Source organism: Primulina tabacum, chromosome 16, assembly GCF_025594145.1.
Source record: "Primulina tabacum isolate GXHZ01 chromosome 16, ASM2559414v2, whole genome shotgun sequence".
In the NCBI taxonomy this organism is placed as follows: Eukaryota; Viridiplantae; Streptophyta; class Magnoliopsida; order Lamiales; family Gesneriaceae; genus Primulina; species Primulina tabacum.
In genome coordinates this window covers 2878446-2904090 of record NC_134565.1, presented here as the reverse complement: position 1 = coordinate 2904090, position 25645 = coordinate 2878446, and the positions used below count along the sequence as shown (strand labels likewise).

Here is a 25645-nt window from a genome sequence, read left to right as displayed (position 1 = left end):
ACCTATGAATCCAATCGATATACTCCCAAAGGTTGTGATCATTGAAAAACTTAAGTTGTGTTCGACTTCAGTTGGACTTCATCTAGAAATTATGAGGTATGAGCTACTGCATTGATGATGTGAAGGCATGATTGAAATCAAATTTTCAAGTGGGAAAATTGTTAAGATTTGAACATGTGTTTTTTGACCAAAATTATAGACAAGAAAATTGTGTTGATGTTTGCACGTATCATCCAATGCGAACGTCCGCACTATCATCCAAATGGTGGCTACAAAGTTTGAATTTATATTTTGCTTTCACACTTAAGGAGGTAGCTATATAGAGAGCTCATTTGCTAGACAACCTATCCAGGCTTTGTAAGCATTAAGAACAAAACATAAGAAAATAATTTTTTCTTGAGTGTTGGGAGGTTCTCTCGTGTGAGTTAGAGAAACTATTTTCTCGGTTATAATCGGGGTGGGATTGTGAGATATTGAGTATTTTGTTGTAAACACTTGTAAAATTTCTCCTTATTATTAAATATTTGGAGCAGCTCTGTGGACATAACTTATATTGAATGAACCACGTAAATCTTTTTGTTCTTATTGATTGTTTTATTACACGAATTTTTATATTATATTATCATCATGATCGACATTGCTTGGGTGTAATCCCCAACATAAACAAACTACTAATAATACTGAAAATTTAACTACAATTTCATGCACGAAGCTACTCCAAATCAAAGAAAAAAAGGCCAAGAACATGACATCGATAAATAATGCTCAATAAAATTTCACATTAACCGATCTGCCAATTGCGAGAGGAAGAGAAGGGGGGAGGTTTGAACAACCTTAAATTTTATTAAATATACAACATATTCGTAAAGTTTGCTTGGGGGGAAGAAGCATTTTAAAACTTTTTAATTATAAGTAGCTTGCAAACCGATTAGCCAGTTGACGTTGCATGGATATACATTATATTTTTCGTGCTAATTTTTTTTTTTGTTATTTTACATTTTTATATTAAAAATAATATAATTATTTAAAAATTCAAATAGGATAAAATATTAAAGAAAATATTTTAATATTTTTTTAAAAAAATTGGATATTAGTGATAAGTGAATACAAAAATTTACAAAATAGATTTTTATAAAAACTTTTTATCAAATAAAAATAGAGAACTTTTATAATTTTTAAGAGTTATTGTTGGTTTTTAAAAATTAACCATAATTACTCTAGAAATCTCAAACTTAATAATATAATAATATAGATTTTAGGAATCCTCCTACACATATTCTCCTTGCATTAAATGTTAAAGTTTTTATGCAATTTTAATAAATTTTGAATTTTTAAAATTTTAAATATTGTATTTTATTTATTGTAACTGTGTGTGTATAAGCTTCATTATACATATTTTTTTTTTTATTTTAGACAATCATTTCGTCAGTTTATTTCGTTTTTTTTTTTCTGATTTCATAAAATACATTCAAGCCCTTCCTACAAATATATTTTCCCATTGAGTTATTTTTTTAATTATTTTAAAAAAACGTATAAACTATGATTTTTTTTAAATAAAAAAAAAAGCTGTACACCATAACCGTAAATGGTTGTTCATGAACTGTAAGAGTAACCGTCAATTAAGGTTACAATTAAGGGTCGGGGCTTCTCCAATCTTCTAACCGACAGTTCTGAACCACTACAAAAAAAAAAAAAAAATGGTATTAGAGATGGTTTTTTTCGAATTAGCGGCGGTTTTAGCGATGAACCTTAAAACCGTCCGAAAAATCACCGTCGCCTTCTTATTGCGATGTTTTTTTCAAAACTCGTCACTAATTAGCGACGGTTTTGAACATATAATCCGTCGCTATGATTTTGTCAAAAACCGTCGCTAATTAGCGACGGTGCTTGAGATAATCCGTTGTTATTTATATTATTTTTTAAAAAATTAGTTTTATAATTTAATAAAAAATATTTAGTTTTATAATTAATTGTACATATTTTTAAATAATCTCATCAACTCGTCTAAATTAATTTTTTCAAATTTGTAAATAATCTATAAAACGATTAAACTTGCGATAAAATAAGCGAACAACAAAATTAAATAAATCAATTAAACGAATATGACCTATAAATAACTCATGTATGTATGGATTCTAAATTGTTATATCAACCCAATCAAACAAATATGAACTATTAATAACCAAATTAATTCTCAAAAAAATTGACCAAATTAAATTTATTGTCCAATAACTCAATTAAACTAATACGAAATCGAACCAAAACTTATGATAAATCAATATATATGTATGGTTTGTTTCAACCTGCCCGTGCAGGCAATGAACGGCCCGGATCACTCCACATGAGTGATCCGGGCCCACCTCCCTGTAAAAATAAAAAAAAAAAATTGACTCGGAAAAATTCGAGCCGTTGGATCTATACCATATATGTATAGATAGACAGACAACATAATTAATCTAGAATTTCAGTCAAACATTAAATTAAACAATAACGTGAATTAACTAATCATTTATAGAGTTCGAGACTTCTGGATTTCTAGCCTTCCAACAGAGCGTTGAATCAAGGTTTAACTTGCTTTTTTGTGTAATTGGAAAATGTATTTCAATGTGTTAGTATTAATTGTTTGATGGGATTCTTTTAATGTGTTTAGGAGCTAGAATTGCAGAGGTGAAATCCAATAGAAGGAAAAAAGGGTGTGGAAGAGATATTGTAGGCACTGGTGGTACAGAAATTACCCAATTGTCACCTAACCATACTAGTCAAGTCGATCAGAGGTTTCAGTTGGAAAAGACAATGAGAATCCTCCCACAGGGCATTGAGGCAACAAGTTATGACAGAGGAGATGAAACCTGGTGGCACAAGCAGAGATGAGTCTTTTGGAAATGGTCCATTAAGTGTCATCATGGGATGGGAGAGCGGTGCTAGTGCTAGAGGCTTCGGCGGGATGAAGCCATCAAGATTTCGAACTTGTGTCATTTCATATTATGGTGAGGCACTTCAGGGTATGCAACCATCAGATCTAAAGAAGCTGTAAGTATCACAGGGAGACAAACACAAGCTTTGTTTGGTATGCCTGAGATAGCCGTATCTGCACAAGAAACCATTGATTCTTCCGAAGATGAACCAATCAAGATTAGTTTTGGTGGCCTGAGAAGACTTGTCCTGGAGGCTGTGACTTTTGGTTCCTTTCTTTGGGATATTAAAAGCCATATCGATAGCATGTATCATTTTGTTGCAAATTAAGCAGTGTTCTCCTGTTTTCCTGGGCAGGGAAAACTGTGATGTAGTTTCTTTATCCGGTAAACTTTATACAAATGTTTGTCTTTGAATGACTATATATTACCCTAATATTCCTTCCTCTGATATATGTCAGCAAAAAAATTAAATAAGGTTGGGACATCATGTTTTGCATGTTTTGAACGTGTGGTTGGCATATTTGACGGGTTGGTGGAAATTTCAGAAGACGCGTTTTATACTCGTCTTCACACTGACAAGAAGCTCTATAAATAGAGCTCCACCCTTCATTTGGAAATCATCCATTTTTCGAGTTTTCTCTCATCTTATAAGCAATTGAGTGCTTAGTTCTATAATATTTGTGAGGTGTTTTGTTCTCCTGTATTAAGAGAGTGTGTGTTTTTTTTAGAAACACAGTGAGTGAGTTGTCCACCACAAAATATTATAGTGGAATTCTTTTCATCTTACCCGTGGTTTTTACCCTAATAATTTTTAGGGGTTTTCCACGTAAATCTCGGTGTCCAGTTTATTATTTATTTTCGGGTTTTATTATCTCAAATTCCGCATGTGGGACCAACAAGTGGTATCAAAGCCTTGGTTTAAAATTTCTTAAAATTCTGATTATGCTTCGTGGTTGCAGCCTAGACTGATCTTCCACATCAGAAAAGATTTTTTGAGATTTTTTATTTAAGGGAGATTATTTTGTCCGGTCTACTAAAATTTTTGTAGATATAATGGCGGGAAGGTACGAGATAGCAAAGTTCAATAGAAGCAATTTTATTCTGTGAAAATAAAGATACAAATAGTTTTAAGAAAGGAGAATTGCTTGGCGGCTATTGGAGATAGACCGGTGGAAGTTACGGATGATGGAAAGTGGAATGAGATAAATGATAACGCTGTTGCCAATTTACACTTGGCTATAGCAGACGAAGTACTGTCAAGTATCTTTGAGATAAAAACAGCCAAAGTTATCTGGGATACTCTGACAAAGATGTACGAGGTTAAGTCGCTACACAACATGATTTTCCTAAAGAGAAGGCTTTATACTCTTCGGATGGCGGAATCTTCATCGATGACCGACCATATCAACACACTAAATACTCTATTTGCCCAATTCACTTCCATGAGGCATAAAATAGGGGAAAATGAACGTGCGGAACTTCTACTTCAAAGTCTACCAGATTCATATGATCAACTTCTTTTCAACATTACCAACAATATTCTTATGGGCTTTCTAAGATTCGACGATGTCTTAACCGCGGTTCTCGGAGAAGAAAGCCGGCGCAAGAATAAGGAAGATAGGTTGGTAACTTCGAAGCAGGCAGAGACTTTACCGATGATAAGAGGAAGATTTATGGACCGTGATTCCAGTGGGAGTCAAAGACGAGGTAGATCAAAGTCAAGAAGTAAAAAGAAAAATATTTACTGCTTTAAATGTGGCGGTAAAGGGCACTTCAAGAAAGAGTGTATGAGTATCGATAAAAGTTATCAAGAAAATGTGGCCAGTACTTCAAGCAGTGGTGAAATATTATTCAGCGAAGCAGCAACTGTTGCAGAAGGCAGACACAAATTTTTGTTACACATGGATTATGGATTCAGGAGCGACGTGGCATATGACGTCTCGGAGAGAATGGTTTGATCATTATGAACCAGTCTCAGGAGGTTCTGTATTCATGGGAAATGATCATGCCTTGGAAATCGTTGGGGTCGGTACTATCAAAATTAAAATATTTGATGGCACCATTCGCACCATACAGGAGGTACGACATGTGAAGGGACTGACGAAAAATCTTTTGTCCTTGGGGCAATTGGATGATATCGGGTGCAAAACTCGGATCGAAAATGGGATCATGAAAATTGTGAAGGGCGCGCTTGTGGTTATTAAGGCGGAAAAAGTTGCTGCAAATCTGTATGTACTTTTGGGAGAAAGACACAAAGAGGCAGAACTAGGTGTTGCATCAATTGGTTCAGAAGAAGAATTAACGGTGTTATGGCATAGAAAGCTCGGGCATATGTCAGAACGAGGGTTGAAAATTCTCTCAGAACGGAAGCTGCTGCCGGGACTTACAAAAGTGCACTACCCTTTTGTGAGCATTGTGTTACCAGTAAACAACACAGATTAAAGTTTGGCACTTCTACTGCCATGAGCAAAAGCATATTGGAGCTGATTCATTCGGATGTTTGGCAAGAACCGGTTGTATCCCTAGGAGGAGCGAGATACTTTGTCTCGTTCATTGATGATTTCTCTAGGAGATGTTGGGTGTATCCAATCAAGAAAAAATCAGATGTTTTCCAAGGCTTCAAAGATTTCAAACGCGGGGTTGAACTTGATTCTGAAAAGAAAATCAAGTGTTTGAGGACTGACAATGGAGGAGAATATATCAGTGACGAGTTTGATACATTTTTTCAACATGAGGGCATCAAAAGACAGTTCACGACGGCTTACACACCTCAACAGAATGGAGTGGCGGAGCGGATGAACAGAACCTTGTTGGACAGAACAAAAGCTATGTTGAGGACTGCGGGTCTAGACAAGTTATTTTGGGCGGAAGCAGTCAAAACCGCTTGTTATATTATCAATCGTTCTCCTTCAGTGACGATTGATCTGAAGACTCCGATGGAGATGTGGACTGGGAAGCCGACATATTATTCTCATTTGCATACATTTGGAAGTCATGTGTACGTTCTGTACAATGAGCAAGAAAGATCGAAGTTGGATTTGAAATCCAGAAAATGTATCTTCTTGGGTTATGCTGATGGAGTAAAGGGGTTTCGCTTGTGGGATCCTACTGTTCACAAGCTTGTCATCAGCAGGGATGTTATCTTCGAGGAAGATAAAGTAAAGGGAGACAAATGTACACCGAATTCAGAAAATACTATTTTTCAGGTGGAAAATAAGACGAACGAAGGTCAAGTTTCTTGCGAAGCAGTACCAGGGCACAAAGAACAATAATATGTTGAGTCTGAGGTTTCCAATGTGAGGCAAACAACTCGAGACAGAAGACCACCAGGTTGGCTTTCAGATTATGTCACTGAAAGCAATATTGCATATTGTCTATTATCAGAGGATGGTGAGCCATCGAGTTTTCACGAGGCTACTCAAAGCTCGGATGTATCCTTGTGGATGATAGCAATGCAAGAAGAGTTGGAGGCATTAGACATGAATAAAACTTGGGATCTTATTACACTACCACATGGAAGGAAAGTCATTGGTAACAGATGGGTCTATAAGATCAAACGTGATGGCAATAACCAAGTGGAGAGGTATCGTGCTAGATTGGTGGTAAAAGGGCATTCTCAGAAAGAAGGCATTGACTTCAATGAGATATTTTCTCCTGTGGTTCGGCTTACAACAGTCAGAGTGGTGTTGGCATTGTGTGCGGTGTTTGACCTACATCTAGAACAGCTAGATATGAAAACAACATTTCTTCATGGAGATCTTGAAGAAGAAATCTATATGCTTCAGCCAGAAGGTTTTGCGGAAAAAGGCAAAGAGAACTTGGTTTGCAGGTTGAACAAATCTCTGTACGGTCTCAAACTGGCGCCGAGGTGTTGGTACAAGAGATTTGATTCCTATATCATGAGCCTTGGAAACAACAGACTGAGTGCAGACCCTTGTACATATTTCAAGAGGTCTGGTGATGATTATATCATTTTGTTGTTGTATGTGGACGACATGTTGGTAGCAGGCTCCAACAAAGATCATTTTCAATGATTGAAGGCACAGTTGGCTAGGGAATTTGATATGAAGGACTTGGGACCAGCAAACAAGATTCTAGGGATGCAAGTTCACCGAGATAGAAGTAACAGAAAGATTTGGCTTTCGCAGAGAAATTATTTGAAGAAAGTCTTGCAACGGTTCAACATGCAAGATTGTAAGCCAATATCGACCCCTCTTCCTGTTAACTTCAAGTTATCCTCCGAGACGTGTCCTAGCAGTGAAGCAGAGAGGATGGTGATGTCTCGAGTACCATATGCATCAGCAGTGGGAAGTTTGATGTTCGCCATGATATGTACAAGACCGGACATTGCTCAAGCAGTGGGAGCAGTTAGTCGGTATATGGCGAATCCTGGAAGAGAGCATTGGAGCACTGTCAAGAGGATCCTTAGATACATTAAGGGTACCTCGTATGCTGCATTATGTTATGAAGGATCAGATTTTACACTCAGAGGCTATGTCGATTCAGATTATGCAGGTGATCCTGATAAGAGGAAATCTACTACTGGTTATGTGGTTACACTTGCAGGGGGAGCAGTAAGCTGGGTTTCAAAACTGCAAACAGTTGTGACGTTATCTACAACGGAAGCAGAATATATGGCAGCTACTAAAGCTTGCAAGGAGGCAATATGGATTAAAAGGTTATTGGAGGAGATTGGACAAAAACAGGAGAATGTTTCTTTGTTTTGTGACAGTCAGAGTGCCTTGCACATCGCAAGAATCCAGCCTTTCATTCCAGGACTAAACACATTGGAGTCCAATTTCACTTTGTGCGAGAAGTAGTAGAAGAATGAAGCGTGAATATGCAGAAGATCCATACAAAGGATAACATAATTGATTTTCTGACCAAGCCAATAAACACTGATAAGTTTGAGTGATGTAGATCCTCAAGCGGTCTAGCAGAAACGTAAGCAGCAGGAAATGGAAAGATTGAAAGGATGTGTGGAGATGTGTTTGATTCTCAATCAAATCTCCAAGTGGGAGAAATGTCGGCAAAAAAATTAAATAAGGTGGGGACAACATGTTTTGCATGTTTTGAACGTGTGGTTGGCATATTTGACGGGTTGGCGGAAATTTCAGAAGACGCGTTTTACACTCGTCTTCACACTGACAGGAAGCTCTATAAATAGAGCTCCCCCTTCATTCTGAAATCATCCCTTCTTCGAGTTTTCTCTCATCTTATAAGCATTTGAGTGCTTAGTTCTATAATATTTGTGAGGTGTTTTGTTCTCATGTATTAAGAGAGTGTGTGTTTTCTTTGGAAACACAGTGAGTGAGTTGTACACCACAAAATATTATAGTGAAATTCTTTTCATCTTGCCCGTGGTTTTTACCCTAATAATTTTTAGGGGTTTTCCACGTAAATCTCAGTGTCCAGTTTATTCTTTATTTTCGGGTTTTATTATCTCAAATTCCGCATGTGGCACCAACAATATACCCGTACATAATGATTATGCAATGGTTGTAGTATAGTTGTGTTGGAATGCACTTTTTGTCACTGGCATGTCTGTTAAATTCAGTGGAATATTTTTTTTGCGTTCAACTTTTACGAAGTATTTAATATGGGATTCATATTCATTGAAACACTTCTTGACAGTTTGATCCAAACAGTGTGCTCACCCAATAATACATCCACTTTCAAATTAGATGAGGAGTTTACATGGGTTTAGAGACATTTGTCATTGAGCTCATTTGATGCTTGTATATATACCGAAACTATGCTTGGTTTGGCCGAAAACGTCATGTCACATAAGTTTTGTGTCTTGTAAGTCGAACTGACATGAAGCCTTGTCCATCGTAAACTTCAAGTTTTTCTTGTGTCGTCTGTAAGGCCCAAGAAACTTATCCTGTTAATTTGAAAGGATTTGGCGATGATTATTATAATCTATTGTTGATAATTAATATGATTATAGACGGAACGGATTGGACCGGGAAAGCCGAAAGAAAATCAAAAGAGATGAAAGGAGAAGTCCTTGCGCACATGCGCGACGTGTTGGGCGCACATGCGCGAGGAAGACAGAACCTTGCGCGCATATGCGCGATTTGAGGGCGCGCATATGCGCGAGGTGTCCATTAGGATAGGAGAGTACTCGGCGCATATGCGCGACGTAGATGCCGCACATGCGCGTGATGGGCAGAATGTTTGGCGCATATGCGCGGAAGTGATGCGCGAGAAGACGAAATGCTGGTCCGAACAACCGGGGCATATGCGCGACTTTGTGCGCGCATATGCGCGCAACGTGCAGAACATGCACAACGCCACTTGCCTTGCTGCATGCCTGGTATGTATATATATATATACAAGCATTCATCCGTAAGAAATGAAAGGAATTGAGAGAAATGGGTTAAGTTTTGTTCGACGTAGAAGATTTGTGATTTACGAGAAATCCGTCCGTCAGACTTTGAATCCGACTTTAGTACTGTGTTCCTATCAACGCAGGCTACAACTGGACGTAAGTTTTGTTATGTTTAGACACGATTTGAAATTATGATATTGTCAGAATTTGATAGGAATCATATATGGTGTTTCTGATACAGTAGACATCGTATAATTGAAGTCAGATTAAAGAATAGACTGTTTATACAATTGTTATGATTTTCGAAAGATATTGATTGGGATTTGATATCAGAGTTGTGTTGTTACTGATCTTAAGTGTACAGATATTGAGATTATGAATTGTACTGATACTGATTATGAATTCTGATATTATATCTGTGATGTTGAGATTGACGGGGATATCGAAACTGTATTGTTATGCCGTCGAAACATCAGTTGATTTAGAGTGATCAGATTCAGTAATGATTTCGATGATATCGTTGATATGAATTAGATTGTACCTTGTTCAGATATGGATCAGATTATATACTGATTTGAGTATTGATCAGAACAGGTTTTGAATCGAATTATATACTGATATTGTATTTATGTGATTGTCATTGACTGGGTATGGACAGATTGGAATACAAGACTTCGTCTTCGTCAGACCGGGAAGACAAAGGTATAATTCATGTTTTGTTTTGGGAAGACATAACTCAAATGAGATTCAATTTGAGTTTCCCAACAAAATCACATACTAAATTGTTGTTTAGATTTTGTTATGATTATGCTTTGTTTATAGATTTATATTCAAGCATTTAAGATAGAAGAGTCATTGACAGATTTGCCAAATTTCTAGATGTTCGGTGGTATCGACGCATAGGAGCAGATTTCCTCCGATTGTAGACATTCGATACAGACAGGACCGAAGTCTAGGAATAAGACGTACCGTCACCCCGATTGGGAGGGTATGTGACAGACAGTGACGTCTTATTCACACCGGGATCCCTAGAATTAGAGTCGAGTCGAGTCAAGATATGAATTGATTTGAGTTGCGTGCTTATTTTATTTTAGTTTCAGAGATTATGGAACCCATTGTTACTGCATGCTTATTTTGATTTGGTTTCATAGACTATGTAACCTATTGTTATTGATTTTATACATGATAATATGCTTTATGATTTATATTGTGTATATGCATGTCTACCATGTTTTATACTGGGATGTATTCTCACCGGAGTATCCGGCTGTTGTCTTGTTTTGTATGTGTGCATGACAACAGGTGGGACAGGATCGGGGTCAAGAAGATGATGAGAGAAGACTAGTTAGAGTGGTGATTCCGGACTTATTGTAGACTTGGTTTAATACTTGAAATTTAGTAGTTGAACCTTAGACTAGTTGAATAATTGTTGTACATTACTGTACTTATATACTGAGATGTATATTGTTATATTCCATTACGCTCCGCACTTGTGTTTTAAAAGAAAAATTTTTAGACCCTGTTTAGTTTAATTGATAATTAAATCCCAAAAATGATTAAGAAGATGATTAGCGTCCGGGTCCCCACAGCGTCTTTCATAATGAGCGTCATTTTTCCATGCCCTCGAATCCCCTCTACTTGTCAGGAACTCAATCAGGCTGTATAATCAGAAACAGTTCTTAATACATCATGAATATTTGGAGAGACTGAAGTTATTGCTTTTGTTGGATCAATGCATACATTCCAGTCTTGTTTATGTGCTCTAGACAGTGATCATGCCCATTTATATACATAGCAATCTTGTTTTCCTGAAAAATAAAAAAGACACCTGATCTAAAAAATCGCAGTGGGAAAAATCCAAGGTGGGTTAATGACCAAAATAGAATCAGTTGCCTGTTTGGTTTAACCTGTAGAATAGGCAACAGTTGGTGCAGAAGCTCTTCCGTGTCGCCTCGATGGTCGGTGGTTCTCTTGGGGTGGTGTCCAACTCAATTTTCCACCGAGCCTTTGATGTCTTCAGGGCTGTGTTTAGATCCTATGGTGTAAGAATACAAAATGTAGATGTTGGGAATTCAGCTTTCTGTAAACATTTCACTTGTTTTTTATTAAATGTTTTTTAAAAATAACTGGCTTTTACAAGGTTATAAATGTATTTGTCCCTTGGCAGTATGGCTTTCCAATTGAACTTTTTGTCTGGGCGGTTCACAAAGTACTTGTTGACAAAAGGAGTTGTGTCAAGAAAGAAAATGTGCAGAACTCCTGAACGATGAATACTAATCAAATTAATCTCAGACATAGTTTCAAGTTCAAGTAAATAAGAACTTCCATTCAACTCTATTTAGAAGTTTCACCTAACACTACCTGCTTGAACAATGAAAGACCTGTGGCAGTGCCATCTCCCAATCGCGTTTTCTAAGCAACGGATTTAGTTGTGCCTGAACATTTCCATGATAATAATGGTTGTCTAATACTAAATCACCCAGTGAGATAAGAGAAAATATAATTAAGATCAAGATTATAAAATTTTACACATGCCCTGGAAAGGGTGGTCATAAATCTCATGACTTACCTGCATACCAAGGTTTTTGAAGGCTTCTTGCGGTGTAAATGGCGGTAAATGCAAAATAACAAAGATAACATTGAGGACCAAAATCGTAAAGAGATAAATATATATGACGAAAAATGTAATTATGATAGAATTCAACTTTTACCTGACTTGCAATTTCAGATTGATTAAAAGCTCATTTTATTCCCGAGTCCCCCACCACCAAAAACTTTATGGGTCTGTTACCTTTGATAGGGTGTTGAATTTGTTGAAGTGTCACCTCATTGCCTTTGCTTGTACGAAGACAGGCAATCAAGAATGGCAGCACAGAATTACAATATCTGTGTGCTTTCATCATTGTGCTATAATATTTAGAGGTTTGACATTGGATTTGCTTGGATGCTGAGAAATCCTACTGTTTGCTTGTTTTAATGTGAAATATATAGAGGAGAAATCATTCTTGATTATTGTATTTTATTGGTATTTTGCAATAAATGCTCGTGGAAAAGAGTCAAATACATGTAATGCCAACACCCTTTTTTCCTGTTTCTTGACAAATACATTCAATTCTCTTTCAAAATAATCGAAAAAGACGTTCAATTCCACTTTCATTTTTTCAATGTTTACAGTTCAAGATAACATGGTTCGTCTACTTATTTCATATATTTTACATTAGAAATTTAACATAATGTTAATTGTCCCACGTCAGTGATAAATAACCTGAGAGTTGTATATATGGGCTTTGGCAATCCGCCCCCCTTGAGCTAGCTTTTGGGGTTGAGTTAGGTCCAAGTTCCAATCTTAACATGGTATCAGAGCCCGGGTTCCACCGTTATGTGTTGGACTGGCTATAATTAGGCCACCCGTTCTGCCCATAATTGGGTCATTTGTAAACTCCACGCTCCAGAAGTTCATTTCTGGGCGTGAGAGAGGTGTGTAAATTGTCTAACATCGGTTGGATAAATAACCTGGAAGTTGTATATATGAGCTTGGGCAATCCTCCCCCCTTGAGCTAGCTTTTGAGGTTGAGTTAGGTCGAAGTTCCAATCTTAATACACAGTAATTAGCTGTCTATCTACACATGAAATAATCTAACATTTTATCCTATCAGAAAGCAGAGGTTTTGATTTTTGTTTACAATAGAAAAGCAAATGCAACATATCGATTATGTACACATATAGCAACTAAACCACAACATACCACGTAATATATTGCTTACATAAGAGGTAAATAGTTTCATATATGTTTGTGTTTGCTGTGGTTTGTTTTTTGTTGTGGCCTGAGGGTTAGGTTTGGGTGAGATACATGGGATTCCCGGAAACATCGTAAAATAAAACTTTTACCTTTCATATATATGTAATCTTCACAGACATGACGCCTTTTTCCCATCACGATAGAATTGTGTGATGTTGTCGTGGATTCCATGACCTGAGTGTCGTTTTTCCAAGCCTTTGAACCGCCTCCACTTGTAAAGAATTGCGGCGAACTGTATCGACGAAAAACATGTCCACCATCCCTGCTTCAATTCTACGACGAAGTTTCTCTAGCAATTCCTTCTTCTGTCGAATTTCCTAAGCTTCCCTTATTGCGCAGATAGTCGTGGTTTCCTAACACTTTTTCATGAGTATACATGTTATTAAACTTGTATTTCACCTGTTATATTCAAGTGTACGTTCATCATATACCACGCTGCCAAACAAAAATCGTGTAATAGTAAGATTTGAAACTACATGGAACCGATATATTCGGAGCTGATAATGAACTAGTCTTGTGATGACTGAGGTTTTGAGTACGAGGTTTTACCGGTGTACCATCGCTTTTGCCCTTGTGAATTAAATGTTAGTAAAGGATCTTTTGAAGAAGGGATCATCCTCAGACATCAGTGCTTTGTCGTAGAAATGGTCGGCTGTAAATACTATAGATTGGTTGAATAGGCCTCTTCTTCCCCAATCTCCGACCACCAAAAAACTGAATCGAATCGCCATTTCTCTTACTTTTCCTCGTCAAGTGTGGTATTCTTGGAAATTCAGTCAAACAGGTCACGAAACTCAGCCACAAACAACATATGATTTTCAAGTATTGGCCCATTTTATGCAATGAATCAAATAACTTGAATTTTCAGACATGCATGCTTGTCTATATACATATTATATCCATGAATGAATCGAATCTTTTACGGAATCAATAAGTTTGATTGTTAACTAGCCGTAAGTAACGATTGGGAGGTAAAAATCTTCTTACACAAGTTTCTCTTGCGAAAAAATAGTAAAATTAGATAATTTTTCGTACGACGAAAGCGTTGATTCTTTTCCCTTCAGCTGTAATTTCGGATAAAAAAACATAACCACAGCGCAAACTAATATTTATCTAAATAACTAGGCTATACGACAATCAATTGCTTGTATTAGATTGAATAAATGCAAATGTATAGCTATTTATTGGAAAAATGTTGGATTTGGTGGAGTGTGAAACGATACTCGAAAAGACATCAAAGAGCACAAATTAAACGAGTAACAAAAACCACGAAAACCAAGTTTAAAATAAAAGCGGGAATCTCGTTATCGAAGCTTGAACATCACATGGATTATCTTTCAACTAGAAATTCATCTTCTAACCAACTTGGAATCCCTGAATTCCAATCATTAAGTAGTAGTAGTAGTAATAATAAGTATATAATTCTTGTTCAATTAATTTTCTTTTACCTTATTGATAATTTGAATATTTTTTTAATATTATAATTTAATTTTTTTAAAATTAAATAGAACATTTCATTAAAAAGATCAAAATCTAATTTTTGAATATTACAAAATTCTATTTCGGAAAACTTTTTTACTTTTAAACTCGTATACTAAAGCATTCTTTCATCTTTTTACAACAAAAAAATATATTATAAAAGGTGAGTGGTGTCAACTAATTAAATATTATTATTATTATTATTATTATTATTATTATTATTATTATTATTATTATAGTGCAACATGGTCATATTTACTACATTATTTTACTTCATGCATCAATGTAAGGTCGATCGTATTATTCAGTATATATCAAATTAATTGCTTTTTAAATATATTATATTTGGAAAACAATAATTATTAATAGATGACTTTAAGATAGAATATTCCAACATATCCAAAATCACCTCAAAATCAATAATTTAATTTTTAATAAGTTAATACTAATATAATTTATTTACAATTTAGAATCAATTGTTTTCATCGTACTAATTTAGTAAATATCAAATCCGGACGGCAGTTTTACTCTTATCCAATTGTCCAGCAAATTCCAAACACGTCCCAAATAGGAGGAGATTGTTGTCAACAAGTTGAATAAATAAGATGTTAACAACAATAAATAATACCTTTCAAAATATATAGATATATATACGGTAGGTTCTTGTGAGACCGTTTCACGAATCTTTATCTGTAATAAAAATTAATACTTTTAGCATAAAAATAATATTTTTTATGAATGACCCAAAAAAGAGATCTGTCTCACAAAATACGACTCGTGAGACCATTTCACAAGTTTTTGCCATATATATGTATATGTATGAGTTGGGGTTTTATCAGTCTTCGAACTCGAGATATGTCCCATTTTTTGGGACACATAATGAGATTTCGAATTCGAAAACCAATTGTAACAAATTCATCGTCCCATTAAAAAATTGTATAAATATAAGATATATCAAATTATTTGCTTTTTAAAAAATATTATATTTGGCAAACTATAACTAGATTGATTTAAGATAGAGTATATTCCAACATATTCCAAATTAACTCAAAAAAATTTAAAAATATATATATATATAAAAATCAAATTCAACAGGTTAAAATATTTTTAAGTTACTAATAAAATATTTTTAATATAATCTGGAATCAATTGTTTCCATCGTACTAATTTAGTAAATATCAAACCCAAAGGGCAGTTTTTGTGTATATCCAATTATCCAGCAACTTCCAAACACGTCACAAATCGAAACCTCAGTCACCAATACCCACGTGTCCAATCACTGAACCAAACAAAATAAAATATTTATAAAAAACATTGTAATATAAAATATAGTATCCGAACCGCCGCAAATCGGAAATAGAACTGCAAACGACACGTGGCACTCCATCGACCGCCAGCCGTGCGCCTCTATTTATACTCCTCCGAAGCTCTCTCTTTTTAGAGATTGGAACTCAATTTCAGTTCAAATTTTCCTCTTATAAAGGAGAAAAAAAAAAGAAGAAGGAAAAATTCAAAATTTTCTAATTTTATACATTGGGTGGAGAGAATTCTTGGGAATGCATTTTTACTTATTTGACTAATTTCAGTTGCCTAAATCAGTAAAATCGTGTTATCTATTGGTACTCCAGAAATGGCGGATTTGGATGCTGACTTTCCTGATTTGCACGTCGCTTGATTTTTCACGATTTTTAGTCTTAAGACTGGAAAAAAAAAGAGAGAAATCTTTATCAGTTTCAGCCTGTTAATTTTTCCCATTTTCTTGTTCATGATTTGCTTAGCATTTCCGTGCCCAAATTTTTTTTGCGTAAATCGACTTCATTTGCAAGCAAGAATTAATACAACCTCAAAACCCAGATCGGAATTGTACAAAAACTGGCCTTTAGAGGTGTATCTATATCAGATTTCGTCAAGGTTGAATCTTTCATTGGCGTTCAAGTCGTCAGCAATGGTGGAGAACGCAAGCGATGCGGCGAGCACCGTCATGCTGACGTCGGGGGCGAGCGGAAGGCTAAATGCTTTGTTGTCCTTGCGCTTGTTGAAAAGCCTGTGGCTGCTGATCAACGCTTTTCTTCTGATTTTTCTGCTGCCATTTCGGGGGAGGAGGTCGGCGGAGAAAGGTGGCAGCGGCGGCGGAGGGAAGGAGGAGAAGCCTCAGGGGAAGGTGGTGAGGGTGCCCGCGGCGATGGTGCCAAGGAAGAGCGCCCCCGCGGCGGTTGACAAGGAGGTGGCGGCGCGGCGGGCTTTGGCCATTAAGAGGGTGGTGGAGGATAATGGTGATGGGGATGTTAAGGACAGTTTGAGGGATTTTTCTCTGTTGGTTTCATCCAGAGGTGACACCATTTTCACACAATCGTGGACACCTGCTAATGTTGAAGTCAGGTATATAAGATTCATAGTTTCCATAATATTTTTTCTCGGCTAATATTGTATTTTGGTTCATAAACTCGTCGAAATTACGCATAAATCGAACCGATACTCGTCCCAAACTTGGCTTAGGCTACAAGCAATTGACAACATAATTAATTTTGGTGCTTTGTAAATGGTGAATGATTCACATGTAGTTTTCTTCTTCAAATGATTGACATTTTTGGGTTTTTTCTTCATTAAGTTTTGATGAAATTGATGTTTTTTTTTTTTTTGGAAAATAAGAAATCAAGAAGCAGAAATCACAGAAGACTATTAATTTTAATCCAATGAAGTTTTACAGCCGATACGCTTCTGCTGTTCCTCTTGTTTTCATCGGCTGTAAAAGGTAGGATTTTGAATGTGACATGGACAATTCCTACACTGGAGCATATATGCTCTGTCCACATGCATAAAGTTGATGTTACTGGTAATTAGCTCCATTCGAACATATCTAGATATACAAAACCTGAGCATCAAAATATGACAGGAATATTCCAGCATAAATAGGGATAATAATAAATATACCTCATGATTGGACCGCTTTCCAAGAGTTTCAAAAAACCAAGTGGCTTCTCGTGATGGTAACTCTTTCTTCTTGGGTTCTGTGGTAGGGTAGGTGGGTAGGAAGATAGGAAATTAGTGCCATTATTTTAGATTTTTGGGAAAGCTACTGTTGCCGTAGTGAGGGATGAGAGAGAGATGCTCCACCGCGACTAAATCACCCACATGGGCCGTAGCTATTGAAGTCTGCAAAAAATGGGTGTCACACTCGTATTTTGGAGGAAGGCCGATTTTATCTTATGCTATGGTTATTGTAACTCCCATGGATCGTAGGCTGACCCAACATGAGCCGTCCATGCTAGACCAACCTATGGCTTATCACCAGTGGTAGTACATGACTATAAGTCGAGGTTACGGCCCATAGTCGTTACAGTTATGATTATGGCTGCACCGGTGCAGCATGGTAAAATCCGTTAGGCATGGGATTGGTGTCGCTGGTTTAAGGCATTTGAGTCACAATGAGTGTATGTAGAAAAATGAATTAAGAGCTAGAGTTAATGAATAGTGTGTGTAACTTTCGTAATAAATATAAATATATGCTATATTTTGGTCCAACATCTTCTTGATGCAATCTTTGCTACCTTAAGAAGTTATGTTATATTTAATTGACTAATAACAAGTCTTAAGTTTGGATAAACCTGCTATCTCATCATCCTCGTGATAGTTTCTATCAACTTGATGTGTTTTACAGCGTTAATTTTCAAAATCTTCGTGAGATGTGGTCCCGTAGTCTGGATAAATACATCAAGCAGATAAAAATTTAGACAAGAAAGGAACTTGATTATTTTTTCTTCTAATCCAACTTGTCAAAACTAAAGAACTGATCCAAACAAAAGTGATTGAAAAATCGTATGTCTCCGTCATATAATTTCTTGGTTTCATCATTGTTTTCGTAGTTCAGTTATAGATCAATCACCAAATTACAAGAATCACAATGAGAATTGAAGTCTATAGCACGATTATTTTGATTTGGATTGTGTATAGATAGTCTTCTCTACTGCCGTCAGCAGGATATTCAGTATTTTGACTAAAATTCAAAATGAAATTTTTTTAAGGAGAATTTAGATCATGCTCTATTTGTTGAGACTAGACCATAAATGAAGCAAAAGAAAAGACATGTGAGATGCCTTTCTGATCTTCATGATGAGACAAATCTTCTGTAAACTAAGCCAAAGTACTTTGAATGGCTCTCCTACTGAGGGGTTTTTACATCATCTCAGCTGAAACAAGGATATCAATTCATGTTATGCTCGATTTTTTAGTTACCTGATTTAGTTTGACATCATTTTTCAGAAGCATGACTGCCTTCAAAAGCTAATTATTTGTTTCTGGTGCATAGGGGATTGGTTGTCCTTTTGCATGGCTTGAACGAACACAGGTATGTACTGTATATGCATTGTACATTTTCTGTGTCGGATGCTATTTTGTTTCATTTTCTTCATCTTCGAAAGCTCTTTTATCGCGTGTGTTTGTCTAACAGTGGCAGATATAGTGATTTTGCAAAGAAACTGAATGCAAATGGCTTCAAGGTTTATGGAATGGATTGGATTGGTGAGTGACGAACCACTCTAATTTTCGGACGTTTCATTTTCAGAAACAGTTGTTACAATATGCGCAATATGAAACTATAAGTAGGGAACCTTGGTCATTCAAGTGATGATGTGTTCTTGCATAATCATATATTTTGGTGTTTCATGCATATTAAAGAAGGAAATTTGATAATGACAGCTATTACTTTTAATTTACCGAATTTGTCCAAAATTTTAGCTGTAATTTATGACAGTATTTATCTTGACATATTTTGAGAATATCACTTACTAGTAATGTCCCTAGAACATATGACAGTTATTTTCTTTCTGAGAAAAGTTCCATGCTAGTGCTCTGAGTCGCACAAGTAAGCATGTTTACTGGTTTAAGTAATCCAAAACATGAGTGATGATTTTTCCCTCTTGGAAAAGATAAAGAGAGATCAAAATTTCTGAGAAAAGAGCAGCATACACCAGCAGACACTCTCTACGGCATGTAAAGGAGCAAAACTTTCTGCTTTGTTCCTCTATCTGATGATCATCAGAAGACAACCAATTCTGAATGCTATTCTGCAGTCTAGAATGTAGAGATTCAATCTTCAACTACGCATGTATATTTGGATGTTGCAGGGCATTAATAAATATCAATCTGGATGCCATTGGTGCATAAAAGTAATATGAAGCCCTCCTTTATAAGTAAGCTTATCATTCATGTCATTACATGATTATGTGTACCTTGCATGTAATGTATGGTCGAGGAGGAGGCAAGCTTCCGAAAATCTGATTGTGTAAAAGAACCAGTTAACCATAAAAGGAAGCAGATACCGTATCTCTGAACAAAATGTATATAATCTTTCGAGCATCCTCAAAAACTAGGCGCTTGGAAAGAGGAGCTTTATTCCTTGTCTTGAGATTTTTGTCAAGTTCTTGTATCGATGTCCATTAGGCATTAGTTATATAAACGTGAATTTTTCAGCAAAAACGACCTCTTTTTATGACTTGGGAGCAGATTCCGGTGTTCTGTCTAAATCTAATTATTATGACAACATACTAATATTCGTCGGCATTTATTTAAGTTAAATACAGTTGCTATTTTGAGGGATTTTCTGATGGCCAAACATCGTATTGAAACCTTTGCCTGTCACGGTTCTGCTTTCTATGATATGTTTATTTCACAAAAGATCGTTTCCTCATCGATCTTTTGCCTTATTGCAGGACATGGTGGGAGTGATGGACTGCATGCATACGTGCATTCTCTTGATTATGCTGTAAACGATATGGTGAGTGTCCTCCCATATTGGTGTACATGATAGAGAACACGTACTTTTTTTAGAATGACTGGATAGCACAAAATATTTAAAGCACCTCTCGTATATTCTGTGTAGAAAATGTTCCTCAGCAAGGTTTTAACTGAAAATCCAGCACTTCCTTGCTTCTGCTTTGGTCACTCAACCGGTGGAGCCATAATCTTGAAGGTAATATCAAATAAGATTTATCATTCACATTATCACGACCTTACATCCCATTTCTCAACGTTTTTTGGTATGTTAAATAGGCAGTACTTGACCCAAAGGTGAGAGAACGTGTATCTGGTGTAGTATTGACTTCACCTGCTGTAGGTGTTCAGCCATCCCATCCTATATTTTCGGTACCAATCTCTCTTTTCTCTTTCAAATTGTTAAAATTGAAAAAACTGAATCCATGACCTTAATTTCCTACATTTTAGGTTCTGGCTCCTGTTTTTTCATTCTTGTTACCAAGATATCAATTGAGTGCAGCAAACAAGAAGGGTATCGCAGTGTCCAGGGATCCAGATGCACTGGTGGCCAAGTATTCCGATCCACTAGTGTTTACTGGTTCCATCAGAGTAAGAACCGGCTATGAAATTCTGTGCATAACTACCTACTTGCAACAGAACTTGAGCCGATTAACAGTGCCGTTTCTGGTCCTTCATGGAACAGCAGATTCAGTGACAGATCCCACAGCCTCTCAGAAGCTATATGACGAGGCTGCATCAACTGACAAAACGATCAAGCTGTACGAAGGGTTCTTGCATGATTTACTTTTCGAGCCCGAAAAAGAAGAAATCATGGATGACATAATTGCATGGTTGAATATCAGATTGTGAGGTTGATGTAGCAACAGAGTGGATAGAGGAATTAGTTACGATTCACTTGCTATTCAACCACTCAGCCACGGGTCCCTCGATAGCAGCGAAATGCTTGTCTTGATGTAATAAAACTTTGCACATTGTATCAGAGGCATGATACATTTTTTGATAATAATAGCCTTTTTCAACAAAATTCATGGATCCGTTCTACAAAGAATGTTGTGATTAATGTTTTCAAACTCTGTTTCAGTTTTTTATTATGACAAGAAAAACACACATGATCACATAATGATTTATCCAATGTTGGGGTGTTTACGAACCGAACCGGTTCACGAGCTTTTTGAGCCGGCTCGAAAAAATTTTGATTTGCATTCGAGCCTATCAAATTCGAGCTAAACTCGAACTCAAATTATTTCGTTCGATAGTTCGCGAACCACTCGCGAGTCTTAATATTTTATTAATATAATATAATCATATATTAAATAAATAAATTTTAACTTTTTCGAGTATTTATTTTTGAGCTATTGTTCGAATAGTTCTGGAACATGTTTGGATCTTTCAAGTCGAACTCGATTTTAAATTCAAACCGAATTCAAACAAAAAATTTAAAAATTTCGAACTTTGAATCGAGTTGAACTCGAATATAACTAACTTGACTAGAATTCGAGCCTTGAAATACTCGATTCGGTTCGTTTACGCTCTTAATCTAACATCATGGTACCCATCAAATTTTTTAAAAAACAAAAAAAAGTAGAAACCTGTTATTTTGCATAGTAGTGCCAAGGTTTTATCAAATCTTCACCAAAGTAAAGATTGAGGTTGATTTTTCATGTCCATCTCGAGTCCACCGGACGGTATATAATAAGGAAGAGAACCGGTTGATAATGGATATGACAAGAAACTTCAGATTTAATAAATAAAATATATAAATAATTAAGTCCTAGTTACATATAGATAGCAGTTCTCAAACAAATAATGGTGACATAATGAATATTACAACAGGAAGACAACGTTGAGAGACCGGAAGAAACTACCCTCTAAAGACATTCGGTTCCATAAGCTCAAGCTTATATAATTTGAATGCATAATGAGCAAACAAATGGTACGAATATGCATAGCGGCCGAATGGGTGAGGAGAAGTAACTAGGTTGTATCAGTCATCCAAGAATCTCATGCGTCGACTGCGGTATCTTGCGCTGCCTGGAAAATAATAATGTAATAAGCATCACATAATTTGAGGGTTGACACATCAACTAGTTTTAATGCATCATCGGCTTTTTCATCAGATCGTATGGTTGCATGGTAAGCCAGGTGAATTTAAGATTATAATGATATGATGAGTATCATAATCGTGCTTCGTGTACCTCCAATATTACTCGAGCTTCATGGTCAAATGTTTTACAAAGAATCTCATAGCTTTTTTGTACTCCCTGCAGAAGGTAATTTTAATAATCAGGTAAATATTCTATGATAGTCTCAAATGGATGAAAAGTATTGGAGTCAAGATAGTGCTAACCAATGGATCAACCCTTGATGGTGAAATTGCAGACATAGAGTATCTGCAGTGGAGAAGTTTTCGAATTGGTTGAGAACTAATAGCAACATCAACTATAGCAACGTGCATTTCACAAAATCACATAAAGATAGAAATAGACAAACTCAGCCTCGCAAAAAATTAATAGGCTGACTTTCATGAGATAAAATCTCAATGAACCATTCCTCAAAACTATTCGTTGGAAATATATATGGTGAATTTTCAATAACGACAACATGGATTTTCACGTGATCAAGAAGAACAGGAGTTTCAGCTTCGGCTGCTGCAAGTTTTTTGCTTAGGGGGCAAATACACGAGTAAAAAATAAATATTGGCTTCAAAAAGACATTTGGGTGTTAAGGGACTGGGTGAAGCACAGCACATAGGGATACAGATGTGAATAACTGTGTCTGGAACTAGTTGATGTAGCAAAACAAAGCCACCTACAATGAATTATGACTCATAATCACAACGTTGAGCTATAACACTGGTGAAACAAGATTCTAATCTCCATTCGAGGTACTCAAATTCCAAAACTCATCAAGTTTGATAAGTATAACAATGTAAAAACAAAGGTCGTGGACAGTTCAAATGATTACAAAATACCCTACCTAAGTTTACCGATGTAGGAGTCCATTGCTGGCGAATTGGCTCTTTGAACAGTTAGCACCACAGCTCCCATTTTATTCTACAAAAAGGATTGAATCAATTAATTCGAAAGTGGTGAGGTGAAGACGGACACATGCCTAGAGCACCAAAATGAGTGGAATTTTATAGACATTGTTTTTGGTATTCATCCATTACTATGCTAACACATACTTTTACATGTAAACCTCGTTTTCCTTATTCTCAACATAACATTCACAGAATTTGGCGAAATGGAAATTTGAAAACTTAACCACACCTCACAAGCAATAAGCTCTACCAATTGCATTAAGATTTTCCCTGGTCCCTTTCCTTGAACACGGGGCTCGAGCTGTAATTCATAAACATAGACAACAGGCGTTTAATTAAGCACGCCTAAACGCAAGTAATCATATATGTTTATTTTTTTATTTTGAAGGTATGTTTTTATTTTAAAATAATAAATTAGGTTTATAATTTAGATGTTTATTTTTAAATTTTAATTATGATTAAGCGTGTCTGATAATGATTTGACAAATATTTAGCATTTTTTAATGTGTTTTAATTGTAAAAACAAATAAAGATCGTAATTTTGAGATTTTTATGCTTTTATAAATATGAGAATTAATGCATCAGACTTACGTTTATCATATTTATGTATTATTTTATCTATTTATTGGTCTGAGATAATTATAATTACACTAAAGATAAAAAAACATTTTTTCACGCTTAAACCCGTGCTAATCTTGCTTAAACTTGAAAAGCTTGGAGCTCGACCTCCGCGCTTTCGGGAGTGGGTCAAGAACAGAGAAAACTGCTAATGGGATGAACACTCATGATGAATCGGATCAACAACTTGTGCAAAGATCAATTCTTTTGACCTAGGGAAAGAATCCAGTTGTTACTACCGTGGGCCCTGAGGAGGAGAGCAATTCAACATTGAAGCATACTGATCTGGGCAAAAAAAATACTGGTGAGGCTGATACGGCTCCACAATCTTTTGCTCATTCCCTACCTAGATTGCAATTAGTGGGTCCGACTGAGGATGAGCCACTTAGTGATGGGATAAATATGATAACAGGAAATGGGTCTGAATCGAGACAGTGTAAAAGACGGGCTCGGGAAAGGCACAGGAATATGTCGGGATGTGAGAGAATGTCGGAATCCATTTCTTTGTTAGGGATTAAAAGAAATGCAAGAGCCGACCCTGATATCTCGTCCCAGGAGTACACTAGTCCTACAAAGAAGATGGCAAAGAGAATGGATGACAGCTTGGAGGATACTGATTTACCGGCGGTGGTTGCTGAGCAACCCCGCCGACAACAATGAATCTCATTATTTGAAATACCCGGGGGCTTGGGAACCAACGGGCGTTCCGGGAACTGGGGCGACTCGTCGCCGAAAAGAAACCCGCTTTCTTATTTTTGAGTGAAACCAAAATGAGAGAGGCCTCTTGTAGATGGTGGAAATATAAGCTTGGTTTTTCGGGATGTTTTATGGTGGATTGTCGGGGGAGGAGTGGTGGATTAGCCTTATTCTGGAAGGACCCAGTACTGGTTTCAATTCAATCTTACTCATCCGGGCACATAGATTGTTTGGTACACGAAGCCGAGTTGGTGTGGCGTTTTACTGGATTCTATGGACATCCCGAAACTTCCCTACGCCATCTCTCATGGGATTTATTGCACCGACTTAGGGATATCTCGGAGCCCAGGGAAATACTTTGGTTAGTCGGAGGAGACGTTAATGAAATCTGTTTTGATAGTGAGAAATTGGGAGGAAATAGGCGTGCACCGAATCAGATGCAAGCTTTTCGGGAAGTTCTTGATTTATGCGAGCTTTAGGATATTCATTCAAGGGGGGAATTTTTCACTTGGGTGAACCGAAGGAATACTAATAGTATTATTTTTGAACGCCTGGATCGGTTTGTGGGGGACTTGAAGTGGCGTCTTCTTTTCCCGGCGGCTCAGGCCAGTTCTTTGGAATTCTTTCATTCTGATCACCGTCCTATCTGTATGAAGTTTCAAGGTGACCAAATTGATAATCGTACAGGACGACGGTCCAAAAAGTATAAATTTCGATTCGAAAAAGGCTGGCTATTGGAATATGACTGTAGAGAGGTAATTGAGCAAGGGTGGGGAGCCAGGGGTCCATACTGCTCTCTCTTGGAGCGCATGGAGTCCTGCAAGAGTGCTTTGCTCCACTGGGATAATAACAAGATCCGAAGTGTCCCTAGACGGCTTAAAGCACAGAGATAAATATTGAATAATCTCCGGACTAGTTCTCAGTGGAATTATAATACATCACAGATTAAAGATCTAGAGATAGAGGTTGAGAATCTGGCTACTAAAGAGGAG

At 36.5% G+C, this 25645-nt stretch overlaps 2 protein-coding genes and 1 pseudogene across 2 annotated transcripts; 1 reads left to right on the top strand and 2 right to left on the bottom strand.

The window, feature by feature from the left end:
• Positions 1 to 10777: 10777 nt before the first annotated feature.
• On the bottom strand, positions 10778 to 13882 carry LOC142529493 (purple acid phosphatase 8-like; annotated as a pseudogene).
• Positions 13883 to 15983: 2101 nt separating this feature from the next.
• On the top strand, positions 15984 to 21149 carry LOC142529904 (uncharacterized). The gene is made up of 7 exons (XM_075635604.1): positions 15984 to 16906; positions 18834 to 18872; positions 18975 to 19045; positions 20236 to 20300; positions 20406 to 20495; positions 20576 to 20668; positions 20747 to 21149. The coding sequence occupies exons 1-7, from the start codon at positions 16293 to 16295 to the stop codon at positions 21146 to 21148; spliced, it is 1374 nt and encodes a 457-aa protein (XP_075491719.1). The 5' UTR covers positions 15984 to 16292; the 3' UTR covers position 21149.
• An 883-nt stretch (positions 21150 to 22032) lies between these two features.
• Positions 22033 to 23666, bottom strand: LOC142529248 (uncharacterized). The gene is made up of 6 exons (XM_075634721.1): positions 23569 to 23666; positions 23276 to 23352; positions 23030 to 23107; positions 22647 to 22689; positions 22495 to 22560; positions 22033 to 22330 (listed from the first exon to the last, which is right to left on the bottom strand). The coding sequence occupies exons 1-6, from the start codon at positions 23596 to 23598 to the stop codon at positions 22301 to 22303; spliced, it is 324 nt and encodes a 107-aa protein (XP_075490836.1). The 5' UTR covers positions 23599 to 23666; the 3' UTR covers positions 22033 to 22300.
• Between the last annotated feature and the right edge of the window lie 1979 nt (positions 23667 to 25645).